The 12,438-nt window shown below is 54.8% G+C and overlaps 3 protein-coding genes across 3 annotated transcripts in view; all 3 read right to left on the bottom strand.

The window, feature by feature from the left end:
* The window catches only part of TRAVEDRAFT_121182 (uncharacterized protein), a gene marked incomplete at both ends in the record, with an annotated part of 24,030 nt that extends 23,771 nt beyond the window's left edge, over positions 1–259 (bottom strand). The window contains one exon of the mRNA XM_008039782.1: positions 4–259. Coding sequence (XP_008037973.1) covers positions 4–259 — 256 coding nt within the window. The remainder of the gene's footprint in view (positions 1–3) is intronic.
* A 3,708-nt stretch (positions 260–3,967) lies between these two features.
* On the bottom strand, positions 3,968–5,570 carry TRAVEDRAFT_121250 (WD40 repeat-like protein; the record flags this gene model as incomplete). The annotated part of the gene is made up of 6 exons (XM_008039781.1): positions 3,968–4,315; positions 4,424–4,709; positions 4,765–4,830; positions 4,894–5,038; positions 5,093–5,225; positions 5,283–5,570. 6 exons carry the CDS (start codon positions 5,568–5,570, stop codon positions 3,968–3,970), a joined length of 1,266 nt encoding a protein of 421 aa, XP_008037972.1.
* A 5,266-nt stretch (positions 5,571–10,836) lies between these two features.
* On the bottom strand, positions 10,837–11,800 carry TRAVEDRAFT_47054 (uncharacterized protein; the record flags this gene model as incomplete). Its single annotated transcript, XM_008039276.1, has 8 exons — positions 10,837–10,914; positions 10,972–11,013; positions 11,076–11,186; positions 11,254–11,317; positions 11,369–11,445; positions 11,502–11,581; positions 11,633–11,707; positions 11,776–11,800. 8 exons carry the CDS (start codon positions 11,798–11,800, stop codon positions 10,837–10,839), a joined length of 552 nt encoding a protein of 183 aa, XP_008037467.1.
* Positions 11,801–12,438: the final 638 nt, after the last annotated feature.

Below are 12,438 nucleotides of genomic sequence, written 5' to 3'. Positions count from 1 at the left end.
AACGTAGATATCCGAGGTGCCGCAAGAAGTTCTTCTTAATCGCCACCTCATCGCGGCACGGATGCACCTTCTGCTTGATGAACTCTTCTGCGAAGACTTCGGCGACGGAGAGGTTCCAGGGCGTATGTGGCATGCCCACAAGGTCCGGCCGAAAGTTGTCCGCTGTGCAGCATCTACCGAACGAAGGGTTGAAGTCGCGAAGCTCCTCCTTGGTGGGGAGCCGCGTCGAGTCGGAGTCATCCTCACCGGTGCCCTTCATCAGCGTCTTGGCGAGTGTACGCACCGCCTTCTGCGACGAGTGTCAGATCCCATACACGCCCTCATAATTGGAGCGTACCAGAAACTTCTTTCGCTGCGGATCTTGCTCAACAGGAGGACCCTGTAGCTTCGGCTTCTTGCCCTTCCTCGACGGTATCGGGATCGCCGCTTCCTCGTCGTCAGCCAACTCGCCGTCGTCGATGTCCATCTCATCTTCCGCATTGGTGCGTCGACCTGGACGAGACGTGCTCGGCGCTGCCTTTCGCGAACCGGCCATTGCCGCGAGCGCATCAGCTTGCTTCTCTTGGACCGTCTTCATGTCTCGCAGCACAGATGCCTGCTGGTCCGCCATCACTTTCATGGTGTTTCCGATACCTACCATAGCATGACCAAGTGTGGTGAGCTCTGTGTGCATACTACCGAACTCAGCACGCATGGCATTGACCTGCGATGATGTCAGCGACAGGAACTACACAGCGCATTCACTGTCACGTTACCAGCGGATTAAGGTCAAGCTGTATCGTACTGGGGCTACGTCCGTTGCCGTCTGGAGGTGCGTTGTTCTGAGGGGACTGTCCGTTACCAGCCGCCGGAGGTCCAGAAGCGGAAGTAGAACCAGTAGCCGTGCGTTGCGAGGATCCACTATCCATGGTCGCGTGTTTGGGGGCGGTAGTTGTATTAGGAATAGGGGCGAATGGGGACTTTCTGCGCGGGGCAGATCCGTCGTCGGAGATGGTAGCTTGATCAGACCAGAGATTGAGTGCCCTTCAACTATCTGGAGGGAAAAATAACCACACCGGAAGGAGACAAGCGGGCAGGGTCACTTTCGTTGGCCGTTGGCTCCTCTGCGGGTACGGGTTTCGTTCGCTTGCGCGCGGGAGAGTCGTCACCGGTAGTATTGCCCTCGCTGTCCGAGTTATCACGGCCTTTGCGCTTCTGCTGACCAGGTCTAATACGAAAGAGGATGAACAGATTAGCGATACGCGAAGCAAGGAATTATCTTACTGGGCGGCGGGTGGAACGTTCGTGTCCTGCGCTACGTTCGAGGCTGGGGAGGGTGCTCGAGCATGAGATGGTGATAAAGGTGCCAAGGATACACCTTACCTGTACCGTTCTGTGGATGACTCGCAAGGTTCACGGGAGCAGGCTGTGTAGTGGGAGGCTGAAACCACTGGTCCGTCAATACCTCGTCGCACACCAACACCGCAAGCACGTACGTCCTGACGTATGAAGTTGTCTTCCCGGAGCAGTTCCTCTGTACAAAGGGAGTGTAGAGAAAGCCAGAAGTTAATCTTTGCGAGTGATATGACAGTCTACTACGAACCTGCGGGGTCTTGAAGCGGCTGAGCACCACTCGACATGCAATCGCAGGTTGAAGAGAAGGCGGTTCGGAGCAATTAGCTAGGTCGGCGAGAGAAGGAGAGATGAGAGGGCTAGCCGGGGAGGAAATCTGCAAGAGGTGATGGCGAGTGGCGACCTTTGTCTCGCCACGAGGTCGGAGTCTGATCGACCCCAGCGCTCGTAGTACACATATTGACTTCCAGGAGGTCACGACGGTGCACATTCCACGAAGCAGTAGCGAAGATATATCATGCAGGTCTCTCCGCATCATGCTCTTCACCACGCGCGAAGCGTTTAGAACGCTTGAAGGCGAGCTGCAGCTCGCGTTGTAGAAGAGACATAGAACATCTACCGCCCATGCACGCTGGTCTATAGCGCTCGACAATGAAGCTCAAGATGTCGTATTGTTCTGGTGCTGTGAGCCGTCGGCAATAGCAGTCAGAGTATGAGAGATATTGAAGCTGCAGCACTTGCAATAGAAGCGCAAAGGACGACGCTCACACTGACGTCTGCTCTCAGGTGCGTCCTTCGCACGGCGTCAGACACCAATCCTAGATGCCAACTGATCCGTAGGGGAATACCAAGACTCAAGCGCGGTAAATCCCGCGTATGCGACATCGCGACATCGCTGGGAGACAGCCCACCCGCGCAAATTCGGAGGAAGACCAGACGCACGCCGCACGACGACCCGCGAGGCCATCTCCACGACGTCTACCCTGAGACATCTGACAATGCACTCGGGGAGCTGGGTCAAGCGGAGAGGCACTCCGACTAGTCGAGGCTCAAACGCAGTCACCGCTAGCTGCGCAGGACGATTCCGGGGCCGCGCTCTGCACTCCGCGCTTCTGTGCGCTATGGCCCGGCGAGTCGTCTGTCGTACGCATCATCCCGTCAGCGAAGTCCAAGCAGGATGTGAGCGGACGTACTCACCGCCTGGCTGCAATGTGCACCTGATGTCTGCCGCAGTAGCTCTTGTGCGTCGTGCGTGTCGTCCCCGCTACAGATAGCCCGCCGACGCCGACGTGGATGCGATCATACGCATGCGGCCTTCGTGTGTGAGCAAGTGCGCTGTATTGCTATGTCGAATGTAGCTGCGGTCGCCGAGTCTGGTTAAGATACAACGTAGAACTTGGTAGACGTAGTGGGAGGAGGAGGGAGACAGACGCGTGAATCAGCGGCCACGCTCCCTGGCGCCAGGTCTGCACTTGTCCCCTTATGGCAACTTCGTTCGGGGCCGCAGCTGGCGGCAGTCGGCCACTCACCCGGATCGCCATCGCCGTCGCCCATCCATACACACACGAATGATAATGCAGCCATACGTACCGCATTTCTGGCACTTCGTATATCTCCCAATTCCTCAAGAGGCTTGTCGTGCTTTCCTGGCACATCTCATTTTTTCGCGGCTCGTAGTACTTACTCTGTCGCTCCGTCGTACGACAAGAAACCTTGGAGCCTATGTCCGCCCATCCACATCTCGTAGTCCAAGTAATATGGTTCACTTATATGTGAAACCGTGATCTTACACAGAGCGCGCGCAGAGAACGAAGCGCTGCGGGGGGTGGTGACTTCATGTCTTAGCGTCCGAGTCGTGCGCAGGCACAACATGTCGGGACTCTACATCGACATATGACTGGATTAAGAACAAGTGTCAGATAATTCTGCACACAGCTCGATAGCAACTTGACCACAATACGTACTGAGATCGTTGTATCTTTTGTCCAAAGAGACGGTCTGGTCCAACATATACATTAGTCGGGCGCCTAACAAATACGCGCTGCTAAGTCTGCGCAGTCGGTAGCTCTGGACGCGCCAGACATGCTCTTATGCCGAAGGCGCAGAGTTGCGTTGTGCGTATACAGAAACCACGAGATCATCATTGTCCTTGACAGATACATCGAATTTGAAACATAATCCACGATAGGCAAATACACGACCGGCATAGATAGCGAAGGTGGCTGATGGTCACGCATAGCAAACGACGACACTTGAGACATTGACTGCAACGTACGCTCCTTCCATCCGCCTTCTGTGATGCGCTAGGGCTACGCTCCAAATCGTGCTGGCGTTGTGTCGCTCCTTGCGGCGAATGGAGAGTCGCGCGACGGGGCGATGCACTTGTCTTGTTTGTCGTTCGACCATTCGCTGAGCAGGGATTTGCACCCCTCAAGCAATGCGCCAAACACGTCGCTGATACTGGGTGGAAGGAGAAGCTTGGACAAGCTGATAATGATTCCGAGCTAACAGATACTTAGCAGAGTGCTCGACAACCAGAATGTTACGCTCACCAGGTCCATGGCGAACGGCAAAATCAAGTTCCAGGGTACGAAGGCAGCGATCCACAAAACTAGCAAGCCCCCTATTGGCCATTTTACGAAAGCCATGACCTGTAGGAAACGAACGCGCGCCACGGCACATACAAGCAAGACGTACAGCCGCAGCTGCGCTCTGATATTCTATGAGAAGCGTGCGTGAGCGGTTCTACATCCCAACAGATCGCACGTACGTTGACGCTCTCGACGAGTTCTCCGACCGGCGTGATGATTTCGAATGCCTCCGCCGGCTTGGCGTCTTGGAGGAAAATCAATAACATGCATGGCAAGGTAGGGAAGGGAACGCACGTACCAGTCACAGACGCTCTCCACAACCTGATGTAGGTGTCCTGACCAAGGCGTGCACTCCCTGCAGCAATGTAGAGATGATTGCCACGACTTATCGTCTGTTAACTACTGTCAGGAAGAGCAGGATAGACCGCGTGAAGATAGACTTACATCCACTGCCATGATGGTATGGTCTGTGAATTGTTAGCTAGCGGCATGGGCTGTACGTAACACGGCAACGAAATCTCACCATCGTGCATGAGCTCCTGGAATATTTGCCCGCTTTCTACCATCCACACACAAACGTCGCCAGTCGTAGTGCCACAAACAAGCCTCTGCCCGTTCATGGCGTACGCTACTTGAACCCGGGAGCGACTCTGCGGCGTCTTGTTGTGATTGTAGCGCTTCAGGAGGACCCTGTCGTCCCCCGCCCCGGTATAATAGACGTTCACTCCGGTGAAGATGTTGTGCAGGGCCAGATTGTTTCCAAGCGGGCTGAGGGCGGACGACCCTCTGGACATACATGTCAACATTCAGGACAACACATTAGACGGATCGGAAGACGAACATGTTCAGTGTCTGCGGGGAAGGGTCGATCTTCCATAGAACTGCGTGAGAGGTGGTATCGAAGCAGCTATGACGTCCAGCGTACTTCATGTTAATCGTTGTCAATCGCAAGGGAAGCAGCGCAACTTACATAACGCCATCGAACAAGTACGACACAATCAACTCTTTTCCTTTGGCTCGGAAGTGAAGGCTCATCGCCCGTAGACGACGTTCGCCCTGGTCCTCCTCGGGAGCGCCCGCAGGGGCCGGCATCTTGATCGACATGGCATACTCATCTGAAATGAAGTATAAACACTGAACACGACGAGAGCGCACAAACAAACACACACCTCGCTGCTCCTCTCTGGTGAGATGCACCTCCCTTCCGAGGGAAAGAGCGAGATATCGACTGCTTTGATCATATGCCATACTGTGAACATTACTGCGCACACTGAGTTGTATGTCGCGCTGTACACTGTTGGCCTAGTAGATCGAATCATTAATGAGCACACAACCGGCAGCTTGGATGAGATGACTGACCAAGGAAAACTCATGAACCGAAAACACCCTTCCGTCGTCGCAACCAACAATGAGCGTGTCGGGATAGATGGGATGCCATACCAAAGCGGACACGTTGCTCTTGAACAATACTCTGAAGAGCATACGCCCATCGTCCACACTCCAGAGCATGAGAGCGCAATCGTCTCCCCCACTGGCCAACAAATCACCACCCGGAGAGAAGCGAAGACAGTTGATGGTATCGCTGTGGCCGGGCTTCAGATCGTGCAGGGCGATATAGGCGGTCGTTGCAACAGGGGACGGCGACATCGCTGCAGGCAGGTTGTCGAGGGGAGGAGGTACCAGGATTGTGCCGGAGGTCGACGTCGCAGCAACAAAGAGGTGGGAGCTGTCTTACACCACGTTATAGACGCCGCGTGGCGGTCGCGCCTTTGCGGAGACCTTGTGGCAGTTCCTGTACATTCACGTGCATAACCCAAATGATGATCAGCGAAACTTGCGCGAAAACTCTCGATAGGCCGCTGTGATTTGTTTCCGCTCGCTGGAGACGCACTAGGACTTATATGGCATGGAAGATAAAGCAGCCGGGTGCTCGACGCCCAGCGATCAGCAGTCCATCTTCTCCTGAATGGCTGCAATCCACGCCCTAGGGTTTCGCTATTATCATAGGCTCATTTCTATATGGAACTAATAAGTACTGCTCACTCATTTAATCTTTGAAATCCGGTTTCGCAGCGGCCGCCACTCATAGGGCCTATTCGCACGATCCTAAGGATACACGTTACAGGCAGGTGTGTGGATGCGTGCACTGTGTGACTGTCTCCTTGTATACGCAAATACAGGCGCGTATCAGAACTCTACCGCAGGTAGGCTCGTATGCAACGAAGCCGAGCTGAGCCCACTCGGAACTGATGAATCGCGTGCAGTACTATCTCAAAGACGGCATGATCACGTTGGGATGCAGCAGACCTGATTGGGGCGCGCCAACCAAACACATCAAGAGAGGAGCTCGCTATCAGGACACGGTTCATGCCGCGCGCGAGAGCACAACGACTCACGCGCGGCACGAACGGCGCAGCAGTCGTCTCAAACCCCTAGGAGACTGTCCTGTGCTAGTTCCAGGGAACTGAAAAATTGCTTCCGCAAATGACGATGAAAATGTGTGGTCTTGCGGGAAGACTTCGGCGCGACCTGGTGCACCGGTTCTTACCGCGTGTGGTACCTTCAAGGGCTCTAAGCATCATATTTCGAGCCCGACTACACTGAGTAACTTAGGCTTCCAAGGGCGATGATGATATCGTCATGGGCATGCTTACGAAGTTGCACCTATGGGGCTCTGGCCTCACGGAGAAATCACGCTGACTGACTTGACCTTGGTCAATTTTGGTGAGCCCCTTCTCATGCGGGACACGTTGCGGGCCGATTCGTATTGGATTGGCGACGAGAGCAGCATTCATGAAAGGTGAAGGGCGCATAACGACGGAAACCGGCGTCCAAAAACGTTACTTTCCTCGTTCTGGGTATTATAGCCCGAAAATTCGGAAAGTCAGTGGACTTGGTACCGTCGACTCTGCGAGATTTCGTACTCTTACCATTATTAGCATATAGATTTGGTCTCGGGCCCTGACGGGTCAATGACCGCATATAGACTGGGAGACTCCATGCGTGTGTGTGTCTGTGTGTGCGAGAGAGAGAAGGGAGAAAGATGAGAGAGCGAGTGTGAGCTTGAGCGCTTGGGCGCCGAGCCTGCCCTAATCTGGTCAGTTACGCAACTCGAACGTTCGCAGACCCCCAAACCCAACATACTTATATCGGACGTCTCTAGAACCGCTGAGAGTGCGCGCGCAGTACATCCAAAGCTTCTAGCTTCACTAGTCACTCACAGCAGCTGCATGGTACGACTAAGGCATTAGGCATTAATCAATGCTGCCTCTGTTCACTGTACAACGAGTCACGAAGATGTTACTGGCTCTCATGCCCTTCGTATTGCCTGTTAGGTGTATCTGGTTAGTCCAGCCTCTGTCTACGGAACTAACACTCAACTACGAACTTTTCCGCGTTCGTATCGGACTAACCCTGATCTCATTCATCTAGGCGACATGTCACTGTTCCGTGGTGCTGCTCATCTGCCATGCGCTCAGCCTAGCTTCGCTCTCTAAAGCTGTCAGGCACAGGCAAATTGATAAGGCTCACGGAGTAGCCTGGCTCACACAAATGCGTCACATGCACGCCCGGCACCCTCGGGTCGCACTAAAAACCCCTCCTACCTTTGCATATTCCGTAAGTCCCCCTTCACGCCTCAGAAGTTCCTTATGTTGATACCTCCCGCCCCGCAATCAATCACTAGCACTAAGCGGGTTGGTCCACAACTTGCCACGGTTGCAGTCTTTGCACCTGCGCACGAACGGCTTCGCGAGTAGCGGCCACTGTGCGAAGCACTGGCAGAGCACGCACGACCTCGCACTCAGCATGTTGCATCCATCCCAACGTCCACGTACCACGCAGCCGAGCACCTCAGCCGCGGATACAAACCAGCAGACGCTTGAGGGCGCACCGTCGATACTACATCCTCCAGCCCGTCGAGGTTCCACTTCACGGCCGCCCCGCCGCTGCTACTGCTCCGTGCTCCTACTCCGTGGCATATCCCGCGATCCCGCCCTTCCTCCATCCACGCCCCACACGATGACCAGAAGTCGTATCCCAAGCATGCTGAGAACGGCTCGCAAACCCCGCGCGTGCCTGTGCCCATGTTTGGGTGGGTGCATGCTCTGGAATAGATCGACTGTAAAACTCGTCCCCCGATGTGCCGGGCACCTCGTCTTCTCCGTGCGCAGCATAACCACACGCAACACCCTTGCGGTTCACCACAACTGGCGCCGCACCCCCGTGGACGTTGGGGAATCAGGTGGTGGTAGCAACTGTGGGACCACCATTGACGAAGGCTGCGACTGGCTCCCGGCTTCGCTAAGTACATCCTCAATCTGTCTGCTGATGGCCTCCAGGGCGAGTACGACAACCTGCGTTTCTCCCGCTTCAGATTCCTCAAGAGCTCCTGCGATGACTTCTTATGTAGCAAAAAGCCCAAACAATGCGCCCGCGAGCGACGTCGAGGGGACCACCTACTAAGTCCGTGCCATGTCTTCGCGATGCACCATCACGTCCTTCTCTCCGCCTCAACCGACTCTCCGGTATCCTCGGGCTCGGAACCCATACGAGGGCTCCGCCAGACTCTCCCCGTGATCCCGTAGTCCGTGCACTCGGGCACGGCAATCTGCGCACACATCGTTGCAACACGCCGCCTCAAATTGGGTGCGTTTCGACCATCGTGGACTGCCATCTCTCCCGTGCGTACCACCCAGAAGCAACGTGCCAAATGTTGGTTTCAATCTGCTCTAGCAGTGGTTGCGTGACGAAGACCTTCATTGGTGAGTATGGTATCGTGTACAGCGATGCGACAAAGTACAATGACTACATCAACAAGGTTTATTATTCGCGCAGATCAAGCAGATATCCGAGAGCTCATCGCTGTGACCATGCCACCGACCTCCATGTGTAAAAGTAAACATCGCATGGTACTTCACAAACGCGTAAAACGCTCATCGCGCGACAAGACCCTATATGGTACAAACAAGCAGACCATCAAGGTAGGGTCCACTTCAGTCCATTTCGCAAATGGTAACCTATCTTAGGACCGCGTCTTTGCACACGGGGCCACGAGAAATCTAGACGATATGAGTCTCAGCGTCGGCGCGTCGGCATTTGCGAGCTTCGCCCTCGTGCTACACCTCGCTAATAAGGCCGTCAAGTCTGGCCTTGTCTTTACCGTCGTGCTCAGAGCTGAGTTCATGATGCGCGGCATCGGGACGTCGTTCAGGGTCTGTGTCTTGCAAATGGCCTGTAGCAGGCGCTTCCGCCTACTGTGGCGCGCAGGCGACCGCGGAGGTGAGTGGGGATTTATATGTTAGAACGACTGAGCCGGAGAAATGCCGCGATGTACCCGCCTGTGTATGTGTGCGCCGGCGGAGGGTTATGGAGTACGTGGTGAGGAGCGGGAAGCGCTGAGATCATGTGCACTGGGGAGGTGCCTGCTTGATTCGATGCCGCACGATTGAAGCAACGGGTGCCAGAAAATGGTCAGCTCGTACGAACATGCGCCCCATCGTGAACTGAAAATCTACAAAATTGGCCGAGGCACAAGTCTATAGGGCGACTTATCCGGGAAGTTGCCTGGCATCTTTGGGCGGCAACATCCATGGCTCTCGGCATCTTTGGGCTTGGGGACTCTATTGATGACTAGGATGCACGGCTCGCTCACTCTCCTCTTTGCTAGATGCTCCACGAGAACGACAAGCCAACAGGGACGAGGTGGCGGTCAGACTACACCTATCACACGAAATATACGGCTGACATTCCCAATTACAAGCTTCGGCGTGACTGGGCTGATGGCAAAAGGCCCTGACTTGCGCTCTCTCACTTGGGAGAGAGATGCAGCAGATCAGGTTGACAACATTTTGCGCGCTATGGAATGGCAGTCCTACAGCCAGATTCCAAAAGTTTACCCACGGAGAGCCCGAACTTCGCCATCGGAACTGAGACCTGCGAATTACGCGCCACTCTGAACGCCCTCGTGGTGACGCTGCCCGCGGACCAGCACGACCAGCTCACAGCGCGTATAAGTTAGGTAAATTAAATCCATCTGTGCATTTCCACTGGCTCGAACCGTTCTGAACGTCATTGGCGCCTGCCCCGGCGTCAACGTCCACAACTTGAAGCTCGCTCCAAGTACGCACTCAACATACTCGCTGCCAATGCTCGCTACTTCTGCGCTCTGGGAACTCTCACCTGCGATGCGCACATTCTCCATATCGATGAGAATGCATTTGGGCTGGAGAAAGCATGTATCGACGATGCGTTTGGTACCCTCAGCAGGAAGGTTGGGGTGCGGACGGCCTCCGTCCTCGGCGCGATCCGATTGGTCTTGTGACACAATTTTGGGCGACAATAACAAGCTCAAGCAGACACTTGGCCCATGGCCCGCATACAGTCACCTATCGTTCCAGCCCCCAGCCAAGCAATCCTTTTTTGCGCCGCTCTTCAACGAACTCTTTCCCTGCCGCACGCCGTCCTTACCAGCTTGTTCCGGTACCCTCGGCTCTGCTTCCAGTCAAATGTACATTTCCATGGTCAGACATCTCTGTACGCTGGGAGATCACGGGCCACGAGGTGGGCGACTCTTTGTGGTCCCTCCGAACGTTCCTATCGCACCCATACATGCACGTCCCGAGATGCAGGTAAATGAGCTGTTAGTGGTCACGACCCGCCTTATGTGAAGCTAGAGCTTGCAAGAGGACGGTACTCAGTGTACGCAGGGACGGCCGGTCGCGCGCGAGAGGCCGCCAGCGCGCGATGATTGGTGGGAACGTCCTACAGTGCATAGCCACCGAGGGCCGACTAGCTACTTAATCCGTCGTATCATCTTTCAAGCTAAAGACCGAACAGTTCACAGGACTAATCCGCGTCAATGAAACAATATTCATTCCTCTTATTCGTGCAAGGCCTCACAAAAAAAGCTAGCTCAATCATCGAAGTAGGTTGGATCCAAGAAGAGGACATTCTCGCGAGTCCGGACCAGTCGCCCGATCGCCTCCTCGTTCTAATGAGTCCAGGGTACCATTAACAACTTGGTAACGGCGCGGAGGCAAACACTCACTTGCTCTCTGAGGTCCTCGAGCACATTCGTATGTTCACGGACCTTCGAAAAAAAATTCATATCAGTCGTCTGACTTTAGCCGAATTCGTGCGTCGGAAGCGCACCAAATCAGGTAGACCCCGGATATCCCAGAGGCGTGCGGGTGAGGCATGTCCTTGAAACGCTGCCACAATTTGACCCAAAATTGCAGCAAGGCGCAGATATTCCGCTCGCAGCTTATGACGTACGCGACAACGGCTAGTTAGAATATCGTTGTTGGAAAAGGGCGGTACACGAGCTTACAGCGGCTTTTTCTCCGAGGCCATGCCCGCGGGGCACACAAATCCTTTCGCGCCAAGCCACATAACTGATCGCCATCATTCCCCGGTACGGAAGGACATGGTTAAAATCAACTCACAAGTCCTTGCCGTCCTCGCTCAGTATGACCATCTTGGTGTCGCCGATGGTTCGAAGTCTAAGACGATGAGCTTGGGCCTGTACATGCGAGGGTCTGAGTCGCGGAAGTGGAGAGGTAGCAAAAAGGAATGTACCTCCTTCACAACCACCTTGTGGATGTATTTAGTATAGTTTCTGCCGACGGGTTCATGAATGACTCGTTTTGCCGCGACGACTGCAACAGTACACGTTAGCGGCGGGTCCTACGAGAACAATGGGTACCTACTCCGGTCAACTAAGACGCTATACGCCACGGTGGTTTCCCCGGATTTGGCGAGTCTGGACAGAGTCTCCTCGACACCTGTGTCACAAAGGCAAGGGGTGATGTTTGAGCAAATGGCATGAAGAACTGAACGTGAGATCACTTACGTGCACGATAGGTGCGAGGAGGCATCGGAGCGTCCGAAAGCTAGATGAGTGTTTATTTGCGAGGGCCCGGGTGGGAGAGAAGTGGAGAGAGAGGACGAAGAGGAGGAAAGGGGGAGAGGATGCAAGGGGACAGAGGGTGGGTCGCAGCGTGGGCGACTCCATGCCAAGGCCGCGCCTGCAGGACCAGGGCAGGAGCCTTGCGATAAATCCCTGCAGCTCGCGCCGGACGGTGACAAGAAATTACGCAGTTCATGAAGCATGAGAAATCAATTTCGGAGTAAACTACCTTCTCACGGCGCCGCTAGTGAACACGAAGTGGTATGAAGGACGCTGCTAAGGTCACAGCTCGCTGCCTCCGGATACGTGATATGATGTCACAAGATGTGACCGGATGCCTACCATGGGACGAGGAAAGCGATTTCATGAACTGCCGGAGAGGGGACTCTCGAGTACGTGCAACCTTCATAAGGTTAGTTGACGCGATTGTTCGGGATCGTGCTCCATACTCGTGTTCAGGACAAAGGACTGCGCCCTCGGCTCTGGAGTAACGGGTCGGCAGCCCCGGACTGCCAGCCGGCTCCGACTCGATATCAATGTCGCGTGTTCACCACCGCAAGTCCTGGTGTGGGCGTGGTCAAGCAACGTGCTGTCTAGGCTACGCTT

Source organism: Trametes versicolor, assembly GCF_000271585.1.
Source record: "Trametes versicolor FP-101664 SS1 unplaced genomic scaffold TRAVEscaffold_5, whole genome shotgun sequence".
Lineage (NCBI taxonomy): Eukaryota > Fungi > Basidiomycota > Agaricomycetes > Polyporales > Polyporaceae > Trametes > Trametes versicolor.
The sequence above is the reverse complement of the archived record's forward strand: the minus strand, read 5'-3'. Positions and strand labels throughout refer to the sequence as shown.